The following is a 26,458-nucleotide window of genomic DNA, read 5'->3' as shown; positions in this document are numbered from 1 at the left end:
GCGGGCGGAGAAAGTGGAGGTGAGGTGAGGGGTGGAGAGGTAAATTTGAGTGTCATCAGCATAGAGATGGTAGTTGAAGCCGTGGGAGTGTATGAGTTTGCCAAGGGAGGAGGTGTAGATGGAGAAGAGAAGGGGTCCAAGGACAGAGCCCTGGGGGACCCCAACAGAGAGGGGGAGGGAAGGGGAGGTGGCACCATTGTAGGAAACGCTGAAGGAGCGTCGGGATAGGTAAGAGGAGAACCAGGAGAGAGCGGTGTCTCTGATGCCAAGGGAGAATAGTTTATTAAGGAGGAGGGGGTGGTCAACTGTGTCGAAGGCCGCGGAGAGGTCCAGGAGGAGGAGGACAGAGTAGTCGCCTTTGGCTTTGGCGGTAAGTAGGTCGTTGGTGATTTTGAGGAGGGCGGATTCGGTGGAGTGTAGTGGACGGAAGCCGGACTGTAGTGGATCAAGGAGGTTGTTGTCAGTTAGGTGGGCGCTTAGGCGGTTGTAGACTAAGCGCTCCAGGAGTTTGGAAGTGAGTGGCAGCAGGGAGATGGGTCTGAGGTTGTTTGGGTCAGAGGGGTCCAGGGAGGGCTTTTTGAGTATGGGGGTGATGTGCGCATGCTTTAGGGGGGAGGGGAATACGCCGGTAGAGAGGGAGAGATTGAAGATGTGGGTGAGGGAGCAGATGAGGGAAGAGGGGGGTGACTGGAGGAGTCGAGAGGGGATAGGGTCTAGGGGGCAGGTAGTGAGGCGGGCTTCAGAGAAGACCCTGGTGACTTCCTCAGTGGTGGCGGGGCTGAAGGAGTGCAGAGCTGGTGGGGTTACGGTAAGCGGGGTCTTGGGTGTGGAGGGGGGCAGTGCGGTTGCGAGGTCAGAGGAGGGAAGAGATGAGGGGGAGATAGGGGGGGGGAGGCTAGGTGGGGAGGTAGATTGCGAGTTGACTATGTCCTGACGGATAGCATCAATTTTATTGTGGAAATGAGTGGCTATCTCGTGGGCGGTGAGTGAGGTACTGAGTGGAGGAGGGGGGGGAGAGAGCAGGGAGTTGAAGGTGGAGAAGAGTCGGCGAGGGCAGGAGGAGAGGGTGTTAATCAGGTTTACGAAGTAAGCCTGCTTGGCGGCGTGGAGGGAGGAGGTGTAAGTGAGGAAGGCAGATTTGTAGAGGGAGAATGAACGGGGGGACCTGGTTTTGCGCCATAGTCTCTCCAGCGCACGACTGCGACGTTTGAGGCATTTAGTGTGGTCGTTCTGCCAGGGTTGGAGCGGTCTGGGTTTGATGTTGCGTGTGGTTAGGGGTGCCAGAGAGTCTAGGGCAGCTGACAGTGAGTCGTTGTACGTGTTAGTGGCTAGGTCAGGACAAGACAGTGGAAGGATGCTGTCGTGTAGGCGGTCGGCAGCTGAGTGGAGGGGGGCCGGGTTCAGGTTGCGAAGGTTGCGGCTGGTGATGGTTTGGCGCTCTGGGGGGGGGGAGTTAGGGGAAGGGGAGATGGAGAACGTGAGGAGGTGGTGGTCGGAGAGAGGGAAGGGGGTGTTAGAGAACTGGTTGAGGGTACAGAGGTGGGAGAAGACGAGGTCCAGGGTGTTCCCAATGATGTGGGTGGAGGATTGAGTGTGCTGTGTGAGCGCGAAGGAGGAGGTTAGGTGGAGGAATTGGGAAGTAGCCGGGCTGTTGTCATTGATGGGGATGTTGAAGTCCCCGAGGATGATGGTTGGTAGCTCAGAGGAGAGGAAGAAGGGAAGCCAGGCAGCGAAGTCATCCAGGAAGCGGGGTATGGATCCGGGAGGCCTGTAGATCACTGCGATCCTTAGGGGGGTGGGTGAGAAGAGCCGGATGCAGTGAGCCTCGAAGGAGGAGAAAGTTAGGGAGGGAGGGTTAGGGAGGACCTGAAAGGTGCTCAGCGGTGATAGGAGCAGGCCGACCCCACCACCTTTGTGACCGCTCAGTCTTGGTGAATGGGACCAGACGAGACCTCCATAGGAGAGTGCCGCAGGGGAGGTGGAGTCAGTGGCCTGTACCCAGGTTTCGGTGATGGCTAGGAGGTTAAGGGAGCGGGAGATAAAGAGGTCATGGATGGCAGTAAGTTTGTTGCAGACCGAGCGGGCGTTCAGGAGTGCAACCGAGAGAGGGGGGATGGATGCGGGGAGGAGGTGCACAGGTATGAGGTTGAGGGGGTTACGGCAGCTGGCGGGAGCAGGGGGGTCCCTAGAGGAGGGGTGAGGTGGCGAGGGGCCAGGGTTCGGGGAGATGTCCCCAGCAGATAGGAGAAGGAGAAGGGTGAGGAAGGTGGCATGGGAATGGGAAGTGTAGGAGCGTGTGGGTCTGATAGTGGTGGCACGTGGGTCGACGGGGGAGTGGAGTAGTAGGAGGAGGTGGTGAGTGCCGTAGTGGGGAGAGGGGAGTAGTGAAGGGGCAATGTAGAGCTGTTTTGGGGGGGTAGGCGGGTAGAGGGAGGCGATTTTTGGGATGGTGGAGAGGAAAATGAGGAGGAGGAGTGCAGGAGGCATGTTGGGGTGGGTGGGGTGACAGTTGGGTCAGGGGAGGTGAAGGGATACAGGTCAGGGCAAGGTGGTGTGGGGAATCTGTATTACCGTGGGAGAGTCATTTGAGTCCTTCTGTAGGGGAAGTGAGGGTGGAGGGCGGCAGCTGGTTGGCGGCAGTCTGTGGGTGCAGTAAGCTGGCGACCATGGGTGCTGTGGCATGTCTTCAGTGGGTACGGTGGTTCGGCTAGTGGAGGGGTCGTAGGGTGCGATGGCTGGGGGTGATGGTAGGCACGGCGACTGGTGATGCTGGCGGCTCGGTGACTGGGGTTGTTGAGGCCAGGCGTCGGGTGCTGAGGGCTCGGCGTCGTGAGGCGCTGAAGGATCGTCATCAGAGTCGAGCGGGGCGTTGCGGTAGCGATCGTCGGCCCTGCGTGGTTTGTGCTCAACCGTGATCTGTTGCGGCCGGTAGGAGAGACCACGGCTTCAAGGGTTGTGGTGGGCCATTAGTCGCCGGGGCGTCGCCAGAGGGAATAGCGTGCTGGAAGTCAGGGTGCTGGGCGAGCGTTCCCTGGTGTGGTGGCTGGCTGGTAATCCCAGGTGGGGTGGTGGGCAGGGGATCCCCGGTGGGATGGTGGCCGTGCTATCCCTGGTGGGGTAGTAGCGATCCCTGGAGGGATAGTGGCTTAGGGTCCCTGGTGGTTTGGGGTTTCAGGTGGATGGTGGGATCCCTGAGTGAGTGAGTCCCTGGAGGCTGGCGGTGTGATGGTGGTTGGGCTCCCTGGTGGGTAGTGGGCGCCCCTGGTGAAGTACCTGGTGTCCTGGAGCGTCGGGGTGGAGGTGGATCCCTCCTGGGTTAGCAGGACCGTTGGTGGTGGTGGTAGCTTCCCGGAGCAGCGGAGGCGTCCCGCCGCGGCCGCAATTCCCGCCGCGATTCCAGCCACGGCTGGCAGGAAACACCGCGGCTTCGGGTGCCGCGGTAGGCCTCAGGCTGCTGCGAACCGCCGGAGCTCCGCTGGAGGGACGGAGTGACTGTGGGTGTTGGTGGGGACCTCGGCAGCAGACACAGGGGCCCGGATGGGCCCTGATGGCAGCGGTAGGGGCGCAGGGGTGATCCCCTGATCGGCGGGGACCGAGGAGCGGAGTGGCAGTAGTCCGGGCTGATGTCCGGCGATCCTGGTCGGCCGCGCCAGAAATCGAGGCCGCGGCTTCAGGTGCCGGGTAGGCCGCAAGTCCCGGAGCTCCGGGAGAAAGGTCCAGTGGCCTTCCCTGGCTAATAAATAAACAGAGCTCCTTTCAATAAACAGAGCTCCTCGGGGGAGTGTCCCTGCTCTTCCACCTCCTGCAGTTTTTGGGTCAGATGAGCCAGGCACCTCTCAATGTCTCTTCTACCATGGTAGACGCGGTCCAGTCCTCGGGAAATGTTGCGGCAGGAGGACAAGAATACATCATCAATATACCTGCGATAAAATAAAAGGTGTGGCCAATCTCTTGAGTAAATGAGGTCCTCCTTCCATTTAGCCATGAATAAATTCCCCGAAACGTGGGGCAAATTTAGTGCCCATGGCGACACCAGTGGTTTGTAAATAAAATTTGTTGCCAAACCAAAATAATTGCTTCATAGCAAAGTCTAAAAGGTGTAGAATAAAAGGTTTTTGTGTTGGGGGAATATCTGTGGCCAAGTTCAGATAAAGTTGGTCTGCCGCCATGCCGTCTGTGTGTTTTATATGGCTGTATAATGCAGACACATCTGCCGTGACAAGGTAAGTAGGAACATGTCATTTAATAGTCTTGATGTCAACAAGTATTTGTTTAGTATCTTTCAAAAATGCGGGTGTGTTGACAACAAGAGGTTGCAGGAATTGGTCGATATATTCACCCACTCTGGAGCTCAGGGAGCCGATCCCACTAACAATGGGCCTACCAGGGGGGAAAATCAAACAAGGCTACGTAAGGGGGGCTTCCCATAATAAAAAAAGACCCGTACTCGGGAATTATTAATACAATTTAGGTTGAATTCTATATTTAACCTTTTTGGGGGTTGGACCCAAGTACTGTACATCCAGCAGGACTCCATTTGAGCACAGGAGATCCACTGGATCCTTTTTTTTCAATACACAGAGCTCCTCGGGGGAGTGTCCCTGTTCTTCCACCTCCTGCAGTTTTTGGGTCAGATGAACCAGGCACCTCTCAATGTCTCCTCTGCCGTGGTAGACGCGGTCCAGTCCTCGGGGAATGTTGCGGCAGAAGGATAGGTCGAGGTGGGTGAGGGCGTGGCAGTGGAGGAGGACATCTCTGCAGAGAAAAGGAGGGTCAGTTACTCTGCGGGGGGGACAGACGATCACAACAAATATCTATATTGCGGATTGGTCACCTGACAGCGTGGGGCGTGACTCTGGTTTCTGAGACGTTGAGGAAATGCAGTTTGTTATTGCCGACCATCTCATTGTCTGCACCACTTCCTTTGTACAGGTTAATCAAGGCCTCTGCCAAATCCCTCTCTGTGTATCGTTCATCTTTCAAGGTCAATTCCTGCAGGCTGTGCCGCCATTTTCTGGTCAGCAGATAAGACCCAGAATTCGGTGGGAGCACTTCAGTGAAGAGGTACGCCCCTAGGTAGAGCTGCTCCACATCTGACAAAGACAAGCAAAGATTAGACCCAGACAACCCAACCAAAGGCTGACAGAAGATTACAGTAGATGGAAATATGGAAGGGGGTAGGAGAAAGAGGGGAAATGGAAGGGGGAGGGAGGAGGAAGGAGGGAGGGAGAGGAAGGAAGGAGGGAGGGAGGAAGAGGAATGAAGGAGGGAGAGGAAGGAGGGAGTGAGAGGAAGGAAGGAGGGAGGGAGAGGAAGAAAGGAAGGAGAGGAAGAGGGGGCACACCTTCATGCAGATGGCTTTCCAAAGGGGTTAGTTGGCCTCCGGCTTCGAGTGGGAGTTCGGCTCTGAAGGCCTATGAGGACTTTCTGTGGATGTAGATGAAGGCGACACTCACACCAGGAATGCGGGGGTTGTGCTCTGGAGTTGCTCAGATACTGACCAGTACATGGGAGCTCCGACAAGCACTGTGGTGAGATGTAGTAGCATCCATTCAGGTCTAGAACTCGCAGCTTCCAAGAATTTTTCAGCAGCCTTAGAAGGACGTCATCTGTGACTGGGGGGGAGGGGGCAACCAGTTCCTGCAGCTGAGGAAACCCAGGGGCACCGGTGTGGTTCTGAGATTTTAGGTTTGCAAGCCAATGGACGCCTACCAGTCTCAGCACCTACAATGGGAACAGAGGAACCTGAGAAGCAAGCTCATCATAGGAGCAGCCCAACATTATGAACTGTGAAGAGGACTGGTCACCTACCCAGAAATCTGAACACATTGCATATCATAGAGTTGATACCTCACTGTAACGGCATCTTTGTTCCCTGACCACATGAAAGAGTGGCAGATTCTGGGATCCCAGAGCAGCAGTGTCTATCTTATAGAACCATCAGAAAATCTTTTCAGTAAAAAACATTGCTGGCAGGCAGGCAGGCAGGCTTCTGCTTCAGAAAAGACTCTGTATGCAAAGATTCTTCCCTTCCCTGCCTCTTCCTTCTACCCAGGTCTCCCTCCAGACTCCCCTTGTAGTTGTGTTATCTCATTTATTTCCTCCCCATTTCCTGCCAACATCACTTCCTGTTTCACTAGCCTTTACGAACCAGTTCAACAAGTTCATTTGCACTTATATAAACAGGTGTCCAACTTCTAAATTCTAGATGGTAGAAAAAAAATACAGCGGGTAAAATACGTATTGAACACGTCACAATTTTTCTCGGTAAATATATTTCTAAAGGTGCAATTGAAGTCAGACTAGGTCAAAATGGAACTCTTTGGATGCCTTAACACACATCATGTTTGGAGGTCACATGGCACTGCACGTCACCCCAAAAACACCATCCCATCTGTGAAGCATGGTGGTGGGAACATCTTGGTGGTGGACTGGAAGGGGCTGAAAGTATCCGGACTGGAAGGAGGTTAAAGTGTCTGGACTGGAAGGGAGTGAAAGTGTCCGGAGTGGAAGAGGGTGAAAGGTAAATGACAGAAAACAGTCTGAAAAGCCACATATAATAGAGCCTAATAAGAGAACCACTCCGTCAATCCTCTTATGACAGTACGTGATGACGTCATAACATCATAGCGGGGCGGTTGGCGTCCATATCTCTGAGGAAGTCCCAACATCTGACACGTTGCGGGACTTCCTCAGAGATAAGGACACCAACCCCCAACCATCCCACTATTTATGAATTTCCCTGAATGGGAACGCTGTAAACAATACACTCCGATGACTCTACAGCGAATCCACAATGCTTGTATTTAATCCCGACCGAACTTACAGCGGTATCCTCGTAACGATTTTAAAATCACAATAAACATAACTAAATTCATAACTACCATAAAAATCCATATAAAACCTGAACTATAGGTGTGTAAAAATTAATAGAAAATATATTTTCAAAAATCACATCTCAATTATCTTTAAAAAAAAAAAAAGATAAAATAAACAATACCAATTTATTTAAATATTCAGGTCGTTAAAATTCAATGTAGTAAAATAGTTATTAAGGGTGAATTTGTCTCCTTGGCACAGTAAGAATACATCATCAATATACCTGCCATAAAATAAAAGGTGTGGCCAATCTCTTGAGTAAATGAGGTCCTCCTCCCATCTAGCCATGAATAAATTCCCCGAAACTTGGGGCAAATTTTGCGCCCATGGCGACACCAGTGGTTTGTAAATAAAATTTGTTGCCAAACCAAAAATAATTGTGCTTCATAGCAAAGTCTAAAAGGTGTAGAATAAAAGGTTTTTGTGTTGGGGGAATATCTGTGGCCAAGTTCAGATAAAGTTGGTCTGCCGCCATGCCGTCTGTGTGTTTTATATGGCTGTATAATGCAGACACATCTGCCGTGACAAGGTAAGTAGGCACATGTCATTTAATAGTCTTGATGTCAACAAGTATTTAGTGTCTTTCAAAAATGCGGGTGTGTTGACAACAAGAGGTTGCAGGAATTGGTCGATATATTCGCCCACTCTGGAGCTCAGGGAGCCGATCCCACTAACAATGGGCCTACCAGGGGGGAAAATCAAACAAGGCTACGTAAGGGGGGCTTCCCATAATAAAAAAAGACCCGTACTCGGGAATTATTAATACAATTTAGGTTGAATTCTATATTTAACCTTTTTGGGGGTTGGACCCAAGTACTGTACATCCAGCAGGACTCCATTTGAGCACAGGAGATCCACTGGATCCTTTTTTTTCAATACACAGAGCTCCTCGGGGGAGTGTACCTGCTCTTCCACCTACTGCAGTTTTTGGGTCAGATGAGCCAGGCACCTCTCAATGTCTCCTCTGCTGTGGTAGACGCGGTTCAGTCCTCGGGGAATGTTGCGGCAGAAGGACAGGTCGAGGTGGGTGAGGGCGTGGCAGTGGAGGAGGACATCTCTGCAGAGAAAAGGAGGGTCAGTTACTCTGCGGGGGGGACAGACGATCACAACAAATATCTATATTGCGGATTGGTCACCTGACAGCGTGGGGCGTGACTCTGGTTTCTGAGACAATGAGGAAACGCAGTTTGTTATTGCCGACCATCTCATTGTCTGCACCACTTCCTTTGTACAGGTTAATCAAGGCCTCTGCCAAATCCCTCTCTGTGTATCGTTCATCTTTCAAGGTCAATTCCTGCAGGCTGTGCCGCCATTTTCTGGTCAGCAGATAAGACCCAGAATTAGGTGGGAGCACTTCAGTGAAGAGGTACGCCCCCAGGTAGAGCTGCTCCACATCTGACAAAGACAAGCAAAGATTAGACCCAGACAACCCAACCAAAGGCTGACAGAAGATTACAGTAGATGGAAATATGGAAGGGGGTAGGAGAAAGAGGGGAAATGGAGGGGAGAGGAAGAAAGGAGGGAGGAGGAAGAAAGGAGGGAGAGGAAGAGGTGGCACACCTTCATGCAGATGGCTTTCCAAAGGGGTTAGTTGGCCTCCGGGTTCGAGTGGGAGTTCGGCTCTGAAGGCCTATGAGGACTTTCTGTGGATGTAGATGAAGGCGACACTCACACCAGGAATGCGGGGGTTGTGCTCTGGAGTTGCTCAGATACTGACCAGTACATGGGAGCTCCGACAAGCACCGTGGTGAGATGTAGTAGCATCCATTCAGGTCTAGAACTCACAGGTTCCAAGAATTTTTCAGCAGCCTTAGAAGGACGTCATCTGTGACTGGGGGGGAGGGGGCAACCAGTTCCTGCAGCTGAGGAAACCCAGGGGCACCGGTGTGGTTCTGAGGTTTGAGGTTTGCCAGCCAATGGACGCCTACCAGTCTCAGCACCTACAATGGGAACAGAGGAACCTGAGAAGCAAGCTCATCATAGGACCAGCCCAACATTATGAACTGTGAAGAGGACCGGTCACCTACCCAGACATCTGAACACATTGCATATGATAGAGTTGATACCTCACTGTAACGGCATCTTTGTTCCCTGACCACATGAAAGAGTGCAGATTCTGAGATCCCAGAGCAGCAGTGTCTATCTTATAGAACCATCAGAAAATCTTTTCACGTACTTGAATTTATGTTCAAATAATTTTTATTAAAAATTTCACTGTTTTACATAGCATAGGTTTACGGTTCAATCAACATGACAAATTAACAAGCAGGATAAATACCCCACCATTAGGCCGGGGGAATGGTTTCCAGTATTGCATTCAAAGTAAACATACTAACAGTTTAAGAGCCGCAAACATAATGTAGGTTATAAGAGTAGACAGGGATAATAAACAAGAACATATAGTAGGGAAGGGAGAGGTATGGGGTATGGGGGGGGGGACAGGTGGGGGAGAGGCTAGGGGGTCGGAACCAGCATGTCACTTGGGTGTTACAGGAGTCAGTTTCAGTAATGTAGGTAATCAGCATATTACAGAACAGTTCGGGTTCCGTAGCCATCTAGCCCACTGAAATTGTAACTTATGGTAGGTGGAGGTATTTAGAGATGATCTTCTCTCCATGTCACATTGGATGTTTAGATCCGATATGAGTGAGGTGAGAGAAGGGGATTTAGTGGAGTTCCACAGTCTAGTGATATTAAGTTTTGCCGCAGCTAATATGTGAACGATGATCGTGCGGGTCTCTTTAGGGAACTGATCAATGTCAATATGGAGAATAGCGAGGGCGTGGTTAGGAACGATTGGAGATTCAGTTAATGTTGAAATGAAATGAAAAACATTGTTCCAGTATGATCTAATGGATTTGCATGACCACAGTATATGGAGAGTTGATCCTATGTCTCCGCATTGCCTCCAACAAAGAGGGGAATGTAGAGGGTAGTACATGGAGAGTTTTACTGGAGTCAGGTACCATTGGTGCAGTATTTTTAAGAAAGAATCCCAGTGGGTGCTACATCGAGAGGCTTTATAGGTAATATTAAAGGTTTTCTCCCATGAATGGAGTGGGACTTGTTGAGCTAAGAGTTTCTCCCAATTGCTAAGGGAAGTCGTTTGTGGAGAAAATTGCGAGTTGATACTGAGTGTGTAAAAAGTAGAGATCCCTTTTCGCGGATATTGTGATTTGTTTAGGAAATTATATGCCGTGGTAGGGATGTTAATCAGAGTTTGAGTAGATGTGTTGTGCAAAGCATGTGCAATTCTTAAATACGTAAAGTGTTCTGAGTTGGGGAGATGAAAATTACTTTGTAAAGTGGAGAAGGAATCAATGGTATTTCTTGTATACAGCTGTTGTAAGTGTGTAATTCCATGTCGGTGCCATTGTTTTAGATTCAAGAAAGGTATTATAAGGTGTAGGGTGGTAATTGGGGTGGGTAGTGATATGGTATCTGTGGAGGAGTAGTTTATGAGATCGTACCACGCCTGTATAGTAGCTTGAATGCAGGGATGGTGAAATATATTGTTGGTCAGATGCGTACATGGAGTAAATAGGATATCTCTAGGTGAGCTCAAATGCTGTGGAATCGTTTCCATAGTAGACCATATCTTTTCTTGGGTTGGGTGCCACCAGAAATAAACCTGGTCTAAGAGGGTTGCAGTGTAATACGATTTGAGGTGTGGAAGACCTGCACCACCTCTGGATACTGGGCGTATTAGGAGATTAGTTGTATATCTCGGGCGTTTTGAGTTCCAAAGAAATTTGGCAAAAATTGTAACTTATTAAAGAAGCTGTTTGGGATTGGTACAGGAAGTGTGCGGAATATATATAAAATTTTGGGGAGTATACACATTTTCAGGGTCGCTATTCTCCCAAGTTTGGATAGTGTAGACGTGCGTAAATTGTTAAGTTCCTGTGGGATAGAGTCGAGGAGAAGTTTATGATTAGCCCCATAGAGTTTCTCTAACGAGGAGGTGAGGTTAATTCCCAGATAGGGTATGCTGTGTTGTTCCCATATAAAGGGAAATTGTTTAATTAATGATTGCTGAACTTTGGTAGGTACATGGAGATTTAAAATTGAGGATTTGGCTTCATTAAGTTTATAGTATGAGACTTCCGAGTATGACTGAAGATGGGATCGTATTGCGTGAAGAGATTTTTGTGGGTTTGTGATCATTAATATGATATCATCTGCAAAAAGGCTGATTTTATGTTCTCTGTCAAGATGGGTGATCCCTGTGAAGGAAGGGTCAGCTCTGAGACGCGCCGCTAAAGGTTCAATGAGTAATGTAAATATTATGGGGGACAAGGGGCAACCTTGTCTCGTGCCATTAGATATGTGAAAGGGTTTGGACAGTGTACCGTCGGTCAATACTCTGGCCAATGGGTGGGAATAGAGCGAGAGGATTGCAGAGAGCATCCAACCGTTAATTCCAAATTTTTGTAGTGTTAGCTTCATAAATTGCCAGCGTATACGATCAAATGCTTTTTCTGCATCAAGGGAAAGGAATATAGAGGGTTGTTTGGTGGAGTCAAGTTTTTGAAGAAGAGATAACAGTCTTCTGGTAGCATCGGGTGCCTGGCGGCCGGGGGTGAATCCTACTTGGTCCGGAGGGATTAGTAGGGGAAGAGAAGGTAGTAGTCTTTGAGCTATTATTTTGGCGTAAAGTTTGATGTCTGTGTTTAGCAGTGAAATCGGTCTATAGTTATGGGTTAATTGGGAATCTTTGCCTGGTTTTGGGATTGTAGTGATTATGGACATTAGCATTTCTTTCGGAAAAGTGCCAGCTTCGGCCACATACAGTCATGGCCGAAATTGTTGGCACCCTTGATATTTCTCCAGGAAATCATGTATTTCTCACGAAACGTATTGCATTAACACATGTTTTGCTATACACATGTTTATTCCCTTTGTGTGTATTGGGACAAAACAAAAAAAGGGAGGAAAGAAAGCAAATTCGACATAATGTCACACAAACCTCCAAAAATGGGCTGGACAAAAGTATTGGCACCCTTTCACAACTGCGGATAAATAAGAATGTTACAAGCATGTGATGCTCCTGTAAACTCACCTGGGGCAAGTAACAGGTGTGGGCAATATAGAAATCACACCTGAAAGCAGATAAAAAGGAGAGACGTTCACTTAACCTTTGCATTGTGTGTCTGTCTGTGCCACACTAAGCATGGACAACAGAAAGAGGAGACGAGAACTGTCTGAGGACCTGAGAACCAAAATTGTGGCAAAATATCAACAATCTCAAGGTTACAAGTCCATCTCCAGAGAACTAGATTTGCCTTTGTCCACAGTGCGCAACATTATCAAGAAGTTTGCAACCCATGGCACTGTAGCTAATCTCCCTGGTCGTGGACGGATGAGGAAAATTGATGAAAGATTGCAACGCAGAATAGTCCGGATGGTGGATAAGCAGCCCCAAACATGTTCCAAAGACATTCAAGCTGTCCTGCAGGCTCAGGGAGCATCAGTGTCAGCGCGAACTATCCGTCGACATTTAAATGAAATGAAACGCTATGGCAGGAGACCCAGGAGGACCCCACTGCTGACACAGAGACATAAAAAAGCAAGACTACAGTTTGCCAAAATGTACTTGAGTAAGCCAAAAGCCTTCTGGGAAAACGTCTTGTGGACAGATGAGACCAAGATAGAGCTTTTCGGTAAAGCACATCATTCTACTGTTTACCGAAAACGGAATGAGGCCTACAAAGAACAAAACACAGTACCTACGGTAAAATATGGTGGAGGTTCAATGATGTTTTGGGGTTGTTTTGCTGCCTCTGGCACTGGGTGCCTTGACTGTGTGCAAGGCATCATGAAATCTGAGGATTACCAAAGGATTTTGGGTCGCACTGTAGGGCCCAGTGTCAGAAAGCTGGGTTTGCGTCCAAGATCCTGGGTCTTCCAGCAGGACAATGACCCCAAACATACGTCAAAAAGCACTCAGAAATGGATGGCAAAGAAGCGCTGGAGAGTTCTGAAGTGGCCAGCAATGAGCCCAGATCTAAATCCCATTGAACACCTGTGGAGAGATCTTAAAATTGCTGTTGGGAAAAGGTGTCCTTCCAATAAGAGAGACCTGGAGCTGTTTGCAAAGGAAGAGTGGTCCAAAATTCCGGGTGAGAGGTGTCAGAAGCTTATTGATGGTTATAGGAAGCGACTGATTTCAGTTATGTTTTCCAAAGGGTGTGCAACCAAATATTAAGTTAAGGGTGCCAATACTTTTGTCCAGCCCATTTTTGGGGTTTTGTGTGACATTATGTCATATTTGCTTTTCTGCCTCTGTTTTATATTTGTTCCAATACATACAAAGGGAATAAACATGTGTATAGCAAAACATGTGTTAATGCAATACCTTTTTTGTGTGAAATACTTGATTTTCAGGAAAAATATCAAGGGTGCCAACAATTTCGGCCATGACTGTAGTTATAGAGCGTGGAGAGATAGGGAGTTAAGTGTGGGGCGAATGTTTTATAAAATTCATTAGTAAAGCCATCGGTACCTGGGGATTTGTTGAGAGGCAACGATCGAATGTTTTTTTTCTATTTCCACTGGCGTTATAGGGGAAGATATGGATTCAAGTTGTGAGGATGTAAGGTGAGGAAGATGTATATTGTTTAGGAATTTTTGTATTAGAGTGGGTGTTGGTTGAGATGTATTTGGGTCATCTACAATATTGTATAGTGTCTTGTAGTAATCAGCAAAGGCCTCCGCTATATCCTGTGGGTTTGTAAGACAATCGTGTGTTGTAGGCTGTCGGATAGAGGTAATTTTAGCTTTAAGGCGTTTTTGTTTAATTGTTTTGGTTAGGAGTGAGTTTGCCTTATTAGCCAGGGAGTAGAATCGTGTTTTTGTTTTCTGTAGGTTTAAGTCATATTTGTGTAGTAGGAGTATACGGAGTTTGTTTCTATCAGCGGAGAGAGATGTAGATATGGAGGGGGTAGGGTTTTTCTTATTTGCGTCTTCCTTAAGTTTTATGGATGCTAATAATTGGTCGATTTGTTGGGTTCGTGTCCTATTTATGCGTGCGTTAAGTTGTATAAGAATACCTCTCATATATGCTTTGTAAGTAGGCCATAATGTGGAAATGGAGATATCAGGAGTATCATTACATTCAAAAAATACCTTATGTGCATCTAATAAGTATTTCTGGTTCTCAGGTTGTTTCAAGATCGTAGAGTTCATTCTCCATATTCGGGGGATTGAAGAATGTTGAATGTCGTCTAGGGTTATATTGACTGGAGCATGGTCCGACCAGGTTATACTGCCGATATTGGATGAAGTTATATGCTGAAGAGTCCATTTATCCGTAAGGAGAAAGTCTATTCTGGAGTATGATAGGTGAGCTGGGGAAAAATACGTGTAGTCTCTTTCCGATCCATGTTGGCAACGCCAGATATCATATAGGTCATGTGTGTGTAGAATGTTGTTGAAGCTCAAGTTGGGAGCTCTTTTGGTTGAAGATGAGTCCAGAAGTGTGTCTCCAATGATGTTGAAGTCCCCTCCGATAATAAGCCTACCCTGTGATATAGGAGAGACTGTAGAGGAGAGTTTTTTGTAGAATTTCATCTGTTGGTGGTTAGGGCCGTATACATTGACCAGAGTGTATGGGATATTATTGATTTTACCGATTAAGATATGAAAGCGACCTTGAGGGTCCGCCAACTCAGAAATGAACTGAAATTGTATAGAGTCCTTAATGGCTGTGATGACACCATTTTTTTTCTTTTGGTTATTAGCCATGTAGATGTGGGAGAAGCCGTGCATATTTAGCTTTGGTAGTTTTAGAAGATACGAAGTGTGTCTCCTGTAGGAACAAGACATCAGCATGGAGTGTGCGGGTCTCTTTGTAGAGCATAGATCTCTTAAAGGGAGAGTTCAAGCCTCGCACATTCAGAGATGTAAGGTTAATCATTTGTAGTGTTGGTGGACTGTTTGGTAGAGTATGTTAGTTGTTTCAAAATAGTGAGATAGTGACTACCGAAAAAAAGTTGCAGAGGATATGTTCCATCATGTTTCAGGTTGTGAGGAGGATCAGACGAGCTGGTGGTTCCGGGGATTGGATAGGTAAGAAGGGGTAAAAAAATCTTGCGGATAACTCAAGGAACATGAGTAGCAATAATCGCTACTGTCAAACATGGGGGTGCGGGTTGGCGTTGACCACAACGGAGGTCATGCTATACTTTCAATCGACACATTGGTGGACTTAGTGAGGCCGTGAGTCAGTGTTTCAGATAGTAGCGTTCATTCGGCTGAGGAGTCACAATAGGACCATATAAAGGAGATTTGGTTATTCTGCTTCCATTTGTTGGTGGTTGTAGTGGGCAGAGCGTGGCGGATCCACTGGTATTATGTTCCAAGATTGCAGTAAGTCAATGCCAGATTCCAGTGTTTTAATAGTGTAAATTCTACCGTGGCGTTTAACTATTAGTTTAGTAGGGAATCCCCACTGGTAGCTGATGCCGTGGTTACAGAGTGCCTTGGTAACAGACACCAATTTTTTACGGTTGAGGAGTGTATCTTTTGACAGATCTGCATACAATTGGATGTTCGTGTGGGATGGTGGAAGAGGTGGCGGGTTTCTGGCAGCGGCCATCATGCGTTCTTTCACATGGTAAAAATGGATGCGGGCTAAAACATCTCTCGGAATGGAAGCTGAGAGGAAAGATGGTTTGGGTATCCGATGTGCCCGATCTATGGCCAGCTCTTGCTCCGAGATAGATGGGAGTAGGTGCTTCATAAATTGTTGAATGTACGGGAGCAGAGCATCAGAGGTAATGGTTTCTGGTATACCTCTTAATTTGACGTTATTCCGCCTCGAGCGATCTTCTAGATCTGCTATTTTTAACTTAATTTGCTCAAGATCTGTCGAGTGATCTGTGTGTGCATCTATCATGTCATTATGAGCTGATATCATGTCCTCCATTCTTGTTTCAATATGGCGTATTCTCGAGTCTTGTTGTTGCATTGTATTAGAGATTTGGGATGAGGAAGCCGTGATATCATTATGTAGTGTCTGACGCAGGGAAAGTAGCATGTTTTTCATACTAATCTCTGTGATCGGTTGATCAGATACAGGGAATGATTCAATCAGTGAGGGTGTAATGTTTTCCTGTAATGTAGGTAATACATGTGGTAGATTCTCAGTGGTAGGATCTATTTCCAGCCTTGGCCTTGATTTTGCAGGGCTGCAGGCAGTAGGGGATAGTGGAGGTGATGATGGTGGAGCTCTCAGGCGTGGATCTGTGTGCAGGGCTGCACTATCTCCCACTGTGCTGCTGTGCCTGTCTGACAAGCCGGCGCCATCTTGGATATCAGGGGAGACGGCCGGAAAGAAACTCGTCAGCTTCCCTGGTGATCCAGGGGTTCTGCGACGGCGAGGCATGGATTTGAAGGGTTGCACACCCTTCATAAGTGGTCCGGTGACGGTCGGGACCCTCAGGTCTGGTAGGTGCCGCTGTTACACTGACGGCGGGACGGAGCGGGTCTCAGTCCGTGACCATCCGCTTCGCCGGCCGTGCATGCGCCCATGTACTTGAATTTAAAGTCAGTAAAAAACATTGCTGGCAGGCAGGCAGGCTTCTGCTTCAGAAAAGACTCTGTATGCAAAGATTCTTCCCTTCCCTGCCTCTTCCTTCTACCCAGGTCTCCCTCCAGACTCCCCTTGTAGTTGTGTTATCTCATTTATTTCCTCCCCATTTCCTGCCAACATCACTTCCTGTTTCACTAGCCTTTACAAACCAGTTCAACAAGTTCATTTGCACTTATATAAACGGGTGTCCAACTTCTAAATTCTAGATGGTAGAAAAAAAATACAGCGGGTAAAATACGTATTGAACACGGCACAATTTTTCTCGGTAAATATATTTCTAAAGGTGCAATTGAAGTCAGACTAGGTCAAAATGGAACTCTTTGGATGCCATAATACACATCATGTTTGGAGGTCACATGGCACTGCACGTCACCCCAAAAACACCATCCCATCTGTGAAGCATGGTGGTGGGAACATCTTGGTGGTGGACTGGAAAGGGGTGAAAGTATCCGGACTGGAAGGAGGTTAAAGTGTCCGGACTGGAAGAGAGTGAAAGTGTCCGGAGTGGAAGAGGGTGAAAGGTAAATGACAGAAAACAGTCTGAAAAGCCACATATAATAGAGCCTAATAAGAGAACCACTCCGTCAATCCTCTTATGGCAGTACGTGATGACGTCATAACATCATAGCGGGGCGGTTGGCGTCCATATCTCTGAGGAAGTCCCAACATCTGACACTTTGCGGGACTTTCTCAGAGATAAGGACACCAACCCCCAACCATCCCACTATTTATGAATTTCCCTGAATGGGAACGCTGTAAACAATACACTCCGATGACTCTACAGCGAATCCACAATGCTTGTATTTAATCCCGATCGAACTTACAGCGGTATCCTCGTAACGATTTTAAAATCACAATAAACATAACTAAATTCATAACTACCATAAAAATCCATATAAAACCTGCAATATAGGTGTGTAAAAATTAATAGAAAATATATTTTCAAAAATCACATCTCAATTATCTTTAAAAAAAAAATAAAAATAAAATAAACAATACCAATTTATTTAAATATTCAGGTCGTTAAAATTCAATGTAGTAAAATAGTTATTAAGGGTGAATTTGTCTCCTTGGCACAGTAAGAATACATCATCGATATACCTGCGATAAAATAAAAGGTGTGGCCAATCTGTTGAGTAAATGAGGTCCTCCTCCCATCTAGCCATGAATAAATTCCCCGAAACTTGGGGCAAATATAGCGCCCATGGCGACACCAGTGGTTTGTAAATAAAATTTGTTGCCAAACCAAAAATAATTGTGTTTCATAGCAAAGTCTAAAAGGTGTAGAATAAAAGGTTTTTGTGTTGGGGGAATATCTGTGGCCAAGTTCAGATAAAGTTGGTCTGCCGCCATGCCGTCTGTATGTTTTATATGGCTGTATAATGCAGACACATCTGCCGTGACAAGGTAAGTAGGCACATGTCATTTAATAGTCTTGATGTCAACAAGTATTTGTTTAGTATCTTTCAAAAATGCGGGTGTGTTGACAACAAGAGGTTGCAGGAATTGGTCGATATATTCGCCCACTCTGGAGCTCAGGGAGCCGATCCCACTAACAATGGGCCTACCAGGGGGGAAAATCAAACAAGGCTACGTAATGGGGGCTTCCCATAATAAAAAAAGACCCGTACTCGGGAATTATTAATACAATTTAGGTTGAATTCTATATTTAACCTTTTTGGGGGTTGGACCCAAGTACTGTACATCCAGCAGGACTCCATTTGAGCACAGGAGATCCACTGGATCCTTTTTTTTCAATACACAGAGCTCCTCGGGGGAGTGTCCCTGTTCTTCCACCTCCTGCAGTTTTTGGGTCAGATGAGCCAGGCACCTCTCAATGTCTCCTCTGCCATGGTAGACGCGGTCCAGTCCTCGGGGAATGTTGCGGCAGAAGGACAGGTCGAGGTGGGTGAGGGCGTGGCAGTGGAGGAGGACATCTCTGCAGAGAAAAGGAGGGTCAGTTACTCTGCGGGGGGGACAGACGATCACAACAAATATCTATATTGCGGATTGGTCACCTGACAGCGTGGGGCGTGACTCTGGTTTCTGAGACATTGAGGAAACGCAGTTTGTTATTGCCGACCATCTCATTGTCTGCACCACTTCCTTTGTACAGGTTAATCAAGGCCTCTGCCAAATCCCTCTCTGTGTATCGTTCATCTTTCAAGGTCAATTCCTGCAGGCTGTGCCGCCATTTTCTGGTCAGCAGATAAGACCCAGAATTCGGTGGGAGCACTTCAGTGAAGAGGTACGCCCCCAGGTAGAGCTGCTCCACATCTGACAAAGACAAGCAAAGATTAGACCCAGACAACCCAACCAAAGGCTGACAGAAGATTACAGTAGATGGAAATATGGAAGGGGGTAGGAGAAAGAGGGGAAATGGAGGGGAGAGGAAGGAAGGAGGGAGGGAGGAGGAAGGAGGGAGAGGAAGGAAGGAGGGAGGGAGAGGAATGAAGGAGGGAGGGAGAGGAAGGAAGGAAAAGAAGGAGGGAGGGAGAGGAAGGAAAAAGGGAGGGAGAGGAAAGAAGGGAGAGGAAGGAAGGAGGGAGGGAGGGAGAGGAAGGAGGGAGGGAGAGGAAGAAAGGAGGGAGAGGAAGAGGGGGCTCATCTTCATGCAGATGGCTTTCCAAAGGGGTTAGTTGGCCTCCGGCTTCAAGTGGGAGTTCGGCTCTGAAGGCCTATGAGGACTTTCTGTGGATGTAGATGAAGGCGACACTCACACCAGGAATGCGGGGGTTGTGCTCTGGAGTTGCTCAGATACTGACCAGTACATGGGAGCTCCGACAAGCACTGTGGTGAGATGTAGTAGAATCCATTCAGGTCTAGAACTCACAGCTTCCAAGAATTTTTCAGCAGCCTTAGAAGGACGTCATCTGTGACTAGGGGGGAGGGGGCAACCAGTTCCTGCAGCTGAGGAAACCCAGGGGCACCGGTGTGGTTCTGAGGTTTGAGGTTTGCCAGCCAATGGACGCCTACCAGTCTCAGCACCTACAATGGGAACAGAGGAACCTGAGAAGCAATCTCATCATAGGACCAGCCCAACATTATGAACTGTGAAGAGGACCGGTCACCTACCCAGAAATCTGAACACATTGCATATCATAGAGTTGATACCTCACTGTAACGGCATCTTTGTTCCCTGACCACATGAAAGAGTGGCAGATTCTGGGATCCCAGAGCAGCAGTGTCTATCTTATAGAACCATCAGAAAATCTTTTCAGTAAAAAACATTGCTGGCAGGCAGGCAGGCAGGCTTCTGCTTCAGAAAAGACTCTGTATGCAAAGATTCTTCCCTTCCCTGCCTCTTCCTTCTACCCAGGTCTCCCTCCAGACTCCCCTTGTAGTTGTGTTATCTCATTTATTTCCTCCCCATTTCCTGCCAACATCACTTCCTGTTTCACTAGCCTTTACGAACCAGTTCAACAAGTTCATTTGCACTTATATAAACGGGTGTCCAACTTCTAAATTCTAGATGGTAGAAAATAAATACAGCGGGTAAAATACGTATTGAACACGTCACAATTTTTCTCGGTAAATATATTTCTAAAGGTGCAATTGAAGTCAGACTAGGTCAAAATTGAACTCTTTGGATGTCATAATACACATCATGTTTGAAGGTCACATGGCACTGCACGTCACCAAAAAAACACCATCCCAACTGAGAAGCGTGGTGGTGGGAACATCTTGGTGGTGGGAACATCTTGGTGGTGGACTGGAAGGGGTGAAAGTGTCCGGACTGGAATGAGGTTAAAGTGTCTGGACTGGAAGGGAGTGAAAGTGTCCGGAGTGGAAGGGGGTGAAAGTGTCCGGAGTGGAAGAGGGTGAAAGGTAAATGACAGAAAACAGTCTGAAAAGCCACATATAATAGAGCCTAATAAGAGAACCACTCCGTCAATCCTCTTATGGCAGTACGTGATGACGTCATAACATCATAGCGGAGCGGTTGGCGTCCATATCTCTGAGGAAGTCCCAACATCTGACACGTTGCGGGACTTCCTCAGAGATAAGGACACCAACCCCCAACCATCCCACTATTTATTAATTTCCCTGAATGGGAACGCTGTAAACAATGCACTCCGATGACTCTACAGCGAATCCACAATGCTTGTATTTAATCCCGACCGAACTTACAGCGGTATCCTCTTAACGATTTTAAAATCACAATAAACATAACTAAATTCATAACTACCATAAAAATCCATATAAAACCTGAAATATAGGTGTGTAAAAATTAATAGAAAATATATTTTCAAAAATCACATCTCACTTATCTTTAAAAAAAAAAAAAGATAAAATAAACAATACCAATTTATTTAAATATTCAGGTCGTTAAAATTCAATGTAGTAAAATAGTTATTAAGGGTGAATTTGTCTCCTTGCCACAGTAAGAATACATCATCAATATACCTGCCATAAAATAAAAGGTGTGGCCAATCTCTTGAGTAAATGAGGTCCTCCTCCCATCTGGCCATGAATAAATTCCCCGAAACTTGGGGCAAATTTAGCGCCCATGGCGACACCAGTGGTTTGTAAATAAAATTTGTTGCCAAACCAAAAATAATTGTGCTTCATAGCAAAGTCTAAAAGGTGTAGAATAAAAGGTTTTTGTGTTGGGGGAATATCTGTGGCCAAGTTCAGATAAAGTTGGTCTGCCGCCATGCCGTCTGTGTGTTTTATATGGCTGTATAATGCAGACACATCTGCCGTGACAAGGTAAGTAGGCACATGTCATTTAATAGTCTTGATGTCAACAAGTATTTAGTGTCTTTCAAAAATGCGGGTGTGTTGACAACAAGAGGTTGCAGGAATTGGTCGATATATTCACCCACTCTGGAGCTCAGGGAGCCGATCCCACTAACAATGGGCCTACCAGGGGGGAAAATCAAACAAGGCTACGTAAGGGGGGCTTCCCATAATAAAAAAAGACCCGTACTCGGGAATTATTAATACAATTTAGGTTGAATTCTATATTTAACCTTTTTGGGGGTTGGACCCAAGTACTGTACATCCAGCAGGACTCCATTTGAGCACAGGAGATCCACTGGATCCTTTTTTTTCAATACACAGAGCTCCTCGGGGGAGTGTCCCTGTTCTTCCACCTCCTGCAGTTTTTGGGTCAGATGAACCAGGCACCTCTCAATGTCTCCTCTGCCGTGGTAGACGCGGTCCAGTCCTCGGGGAATGTTGCGGCAGGACAGGTCGAGGTGGGTGAGGGCGTGGCAGTGGAGGAGGACATCTCTGCAGAGAAAAGGAGGGTCAGTTACTCTGCGGGGGGGACAGACGATCACAACAAATATCTATATTGCGGATTTGTCACCTGACAGTGTGGGGCGTGAATCTGGTTTCTGAGAGGTTCAGGAATCGCAGTTTGTTATTGCCGACCATCTCATTGTCTGCACCACTTCCTTTGTAGAGATTAAGCAAGGCCTCCGCCAAATCCTCCTCTGTGTATCGTTGACCCTTCAAGTCCAGTTCCTGCAGGCTGTGCCGCCATTTACAGGTCAGCAGATGGGACTCAGAAATGATCGATGGGGGCACTCCAGTGAAGTAGTACGCCCCCAGGTAGAGCTGCATCACATCTGACAAAGACAAGCAATGATTAGACCCAGACAACCCAACCAAAGGCTGACAGAAGATTACAGTAGATGGAAATATGGAAGGGGGTAGGAGAAAGAGGGAAAATGGAGGGGAGAGGAAGAAAGGAAGGAGGGAGAGGAAGGAAGGAGAGGAAAAAGGGAGGGAGAGGAAGGAAGGAGGGAAGGAGAGGAAAGCGGGATAGTAAGGAAGGAAGGGGAAGGAAGGGAGGGAGAGGAAGGAGGGACAGGAGGGAGGGAGAGGAAGGAAAAAGGGAGGGAGAGGATAGAAGGGAGAGGAAGGAAGGAGGGAGGGAGAGGAAAGAGGGAGAGGAAGGAGGAAGGAAGGAGTGAGAGGAAGAAGGGAGGGAGGGAGAGGAAGAAGGGAGGGAGAGGAAGGAAAAAGGGAAGGAGAGGAAAGAAGGGAGAGGAAGGAAGGAAGAAGTGAGATGAAGGAAGGCGGGAGAGAGAGGAAGGAGGGAGTGAGAGGAAGGAAGGAGGGAGGGAGAGGAAGGAAGGAGGGAGGGAGGGAGAGGAAGAGGGGGCACACCTTCATGCAGATGGCTTTCCAAATGGGTTAGTTGGCCTCCGGCTTCAAGTGGGAGTTCGGCTCTGAAGGCCTATGAGGACTTTCTGTGGATGAAGGCGACACTCACACCAGGAATGCCGGGGTTGTGCTCTGGAGTTGCTCAGATACTGACCAGTACATGGGAGCTCCGACAAGCACTGTGGTGAGATGTAGTAGCATCCATTCAGGTCTAGAACTCGCAGCTTCCTAGAATTTTTCAGCAGCCTCAGAAGGACGTCATCTGTGACTGGGGGGGAGGGGGCAACCAGTTCCTGCAGCTGAGGAAACCCAGGGGCACCGGTGTGGTTCTGAGGTTTGAGGTTTGCCAGCTAATGGACGCCTACCAGTCTCAGCACCTGCAATGGGAACAGAGGAACCTGAGAAGCAAGCTCATCATAGGACCAGCCCAACAGCATGAACTGTGAAGAGGACCGGTCACCTACCCAGACATCTGAACACATTGCATATGATAGAGTTGATACCTCACTGTAACGGCATCTTTGTTCCCTGACCACATGAAAGAGTGGCAGATTCTGGGATCCCAGAGCAGCAGTGTCTATCCTATAGAAACATCAGAAAATCTTTTCATGTACTTGAATTTAAAGTCAGTAAAAAACATTGCTGGCTGGCAGGCAGGCAGGCTTCTGCTTCAGAAAAAACTCTGTATGCAAAGATTCTTCCCTTCCCTGCCTCTTCCTTCTACCCAGGTCTCCCTCCAGACTCTCCTTGTGGTTGTGTTATCTCATTTATTTCCTCCCCATTTCCTGCCAACATCACTTCCTGTTTCACTAGCCTTTATGAACCAGTTCAACAAGTTTATTTGCACTTATATAAACGGGTGTCCAACTTCTAAATTCTAGATGGTAGAAAAAAAATACAGCAGGTAAAATACGTATTGAACACGTCACAATTTTTCTCAGTAAATATATTTCTAAAGGTGCAATTGAAGTCAGACTAGGTCAAAATGGAACTCTTTGGATGCCATAATACACATCATGTTTGCAGGTCACATGGCACTGCACGTCACCCCAAAAACACCATCCCAACTGTGAAGCATGGTGGTGGGAACATCTTGGTGGTGGACTGGAAGGGGGTGAAAGTGTCCGGACTGGAAGGGTGGTGAAAGTGTCTGGACTGGAAGGGGGTGAAAGTGTCCGGAGTGGAAGAGGGTGAAAGGTAAATGACAGAAAACAGTCTGAAAAGCCACATATAATAGAGCCTAATAAGAGAACCACTCCGTCAATCCTCTTATGGCAGTACGTGATGACGTCATAACATCATAGCGGGGCGGTTGGCATCCATATCTCTGAGGAAGTCCCAACATCTGACACTTTGCGGGACTTCCTCAGAGATAAGGACACCAACCCCCAACCATCCCACTATTTATTAATTTCCCTGAATGGGAACGCTGTAAACAATACACTCCGATGACTCTACAGCGAATCCACAATGCTTGTATTTAATCCCGACCGAACTTACAGCGGTATCCTCGTAACGATTTTAAAATCACAATAAACATAACTACATTCATAACTACCATAAAAATCCATATAAAACCTGAAATATACAGTTGCAAGAAAAAGTATGTGAACCTCTTGGGATTACGTGGAGTTTTGCATGAATTGGGCATAAAATGTGCTCTGAACGTCATCTAAGTCACAATAGAAGAACACAGTCTGCTGAACATAATACTACACAAACATTAGATGTTGCCATGGTTTCATTGCACATAACATGTAAACATTCACAGCGCAGGGAGGAAAAAGTATGTGAACCTTTGGACTTAATAACTGGTTGACCCTCCTTTGGCAGCAATAACCTCAACCAAACGTTTCCTGTAGTTGCAGATCAGACCTGCACAATGATCTGGAGTCATTTTGGACCACTCCTCTTCACAAAACTGTTTCAGTGTAGCAATATTCTTGGGATGTCTGGTGTGAATCGATCTCTTAAGGTCATGCCACAGCATTTCAGTCGGGTTGAGGTCAGGACTCTGACTGGGCCACTCCAGAAGGCGTATTCTGTGCTGTTGCAGCCATTGTTTTGTTGAATGACTTGTATGCTTTGGGTCATCATTGTCCTGTTGCATCACCCATCCTCTGCGGAGCTTCAGTTGGCGGACAGATGGTCGTACGATTTCCTGCAAAATGTCTTGATAAACTCTGGAATTCATTTTCCCATCAATGACAACAATCCGTCCAGTCCTGAGGCAGCAAAGCAGCCCCAAACCATGATGCTCCCTCCGCCATGTTTCACAGTGGGGATGAGGTTTTGATGTTGGTGTGCTGGGCCTTTTTTTCTCCACACATAGTGTTTTGTGTTCTTCCCAAACAACTCAATCTTGGTTTCATCTGTCCACAGTATATTCTGCCAGTAGTGCTGTGGAACATCCAGGTGCTCTTTTGCAAACTTCAAACGTGCTGCAATATTCTTTTTGGACAGCAATGGCTTCCTCCGTGGTGTCCTCCCATGTACTCCATTCTTGTTTAATGTTTTCCTTATTGTAGATGTGTCAACAAAAATGTTAGCATGTGCCAGAGATTTCTGTAGGTCTTTAGCTGACACTCTGGGAGTCTTCTTTACCTCATGCAGCATTCTGCGCTGGGCTCTTGCAGTCATTTTTACAGGACGACCACGCCTAGGGAGAGTAGCAACAGTGCTAAACTTTCTGCATTTGTAGACAGTCTGTCTTACCGTGGACACATAAACATCAAGGCTCAAGGAGATACTTTTGTAACCCTTTCCAGCTTCATGCAAGTCAACAATTCTTGATGGTAGGTCTTCTGAGAGCTCTTTTCTGTGAGGCATGGTTCACATCAGACAGTGCTTCTTGAAACCATTAAACCCAAAACAGGTGTCAGCAACACATCCAATATCATCACACTGATTGGAGTCAAGGTTGGCTCACTCCTGGCTCCAATTAGCTCTGGGAGAAGTCATTAAGCTAGGGCCTCACATACTTTTTCCTCCCTGCACTGTGAATGTTTACATGTTATGTGCAATGAAACCATGGCAACATCTAATGTTTGTGTAGTATTATGTTCAGCAGACTGTGTTCTTCTATTGTTGTGACTTAGATGACGTTCAGAGCACATTTTATGCCCAATTCATGCAAAACTCCACGTAATCCCAAGGGGTTCACATACTTTTTCTTGCAACTGTAGGTGTGTAAAAATGAATAGAAAATATATTTTCAAAAATCACATCTCACTTATCTTTAAAAAAAAACAAAAAAGATAAAATAAACAATACCAATTTATTAAAATATTCAGGTCGTTAAAATTCAATGTAGTAAAATAGTTATTAAGCGTGAATTTGTCTCCTTGCCACAGTAAGAATACATCATCGATATACCTGCCATAAAATAAAAGGTGTGGCCAATCTCTTGAGTAAATGAGGTCCTCCTCCCATCTAGCCATGAATAAATTCGCCAAACTTGGGGCAAATTTAGTGCCCATGGCGACACCAGTGGTCTGTAAATAAAATTTGTTGACAGACCAAAAATAATTGCTTCATAGCAAAGTCTAAAAGGTGTAGAATAAAAGGTTTTTGTGTTGGGGGAATATCTGTGGCCAAGTTCAGATAAAGTTGGTCTGCCGCCATGCCGTCTGTATGTTTTATATGGCTGTATAATGCAGACACATCTGCCGTGACAAGGTAAGTAGGCACATGTCATTTAATAGTCTTGATGTCAACAAGTATTTGTTTAGTATCTTTCAAAAATGCGGGTGTGTTGACAACAAGAGGTTGCAGGAATTGGTCGATATATTCGCCCACTCTGGAGCTCAGGGAGCCGATCCCACTAACAATGGGCCTACCAGGGGGGAAAATCAAACAAGGCTA

General features: G+C 46.9%; 2 protein-coding genes across 3 annotated transcripts in view; one reads left to right on the top strand and one right to left on the bottom strand.

Annotated features, from left to right (window-relative positions):
- The window catches only part of LOC149429414 (F-box/LRR-repeat protein 6-like), an 81,156-nt gene that overhangs the window by 18,640 nt on the left and 36,058 nt on the right, over positions 1–26,458 (top strand). Inside the window, exon 7 of one of the 2 annotated variants that reach the window (XM_089666432.1) lies at positions 4,933–5,185. The exons of the other annotated variant lie outside the window; for it this stretch is intronic. Within the exon in view, the coding sequence (XP_089522558.1) occupies positions 4,933–5,076 (144 nt within the window). The 3' untranslated portion in view covers positions 5,077–5,185. Of the gene's footprint in view, positions 1–4,932; positions 5,186–26,458 lie in introns of those variants that run through there. 2 annotated transcript variants of the gene reach the window in all.
- Positions 21,333–26,218, bottom strand: LOC149429417 (F-box/LRR-repeat protein 6-like). Its single transcript, XM_089666437.1, has 4 exons — positions 26,114–26,218; positions 22,749–22,944; positions 21,792–22,053; positions 21,333–21,712 (listed from the first exon to the last, which is right to left on the bottom strand). Exons 1-4 carry the CDS (start codon positions 26,216–26,218, stop codon positions 21,418–21,420), a joined length of 858 nt encoding a protein of 285 aa, XP_089522563.1. The 3' UTR covers positions 21,333–21,417.

This window comes from Staurois parvus, unplaced genomic scaffold (genome assembly GCF_062004578.1).
Source record: "Staurois parvus isolate SC_StPar_1 unplaced genomic scaffold, SC_StPar_1.0 ptg002707l, whole genome shotgun sequence".
Lineage (NCBI taxonomy): Eukaryota > Metazoa > Chordata > Amphibia > Anura > Ranidae > Staurois > Staurois parvus.
Note: the sequence above shows the minus strand (reverse complement) of the source record. Positions and strands in the feature narration are given on the sequence as shown.

Excerpts from the sequence above, each read along its gene's own strand:
- LOC149429417 (XM_089666437.1), bottom strand. The coding sequence starts at position 26,218 with ATGGCGGCAGACCAACTTTATCTGAACTTGGCCACAGATATTCCCCCA. Across the intron at positions 22,054-22,748 it reads GTCGGAGCTCCCATGTACTG|ATGTGATGCAGCTCTACCTG; the intron begins GTCAGTATCTGA and ends TGTCTTTGTCAG. Across the intron at positions 21,713-21,791 it reads TTCACGCCCCACACTGTCAG|AGATGTCCTCCTCCACTGCC; the intron begins GTGACAAATCCG and ends TTTTCTCTGCAG.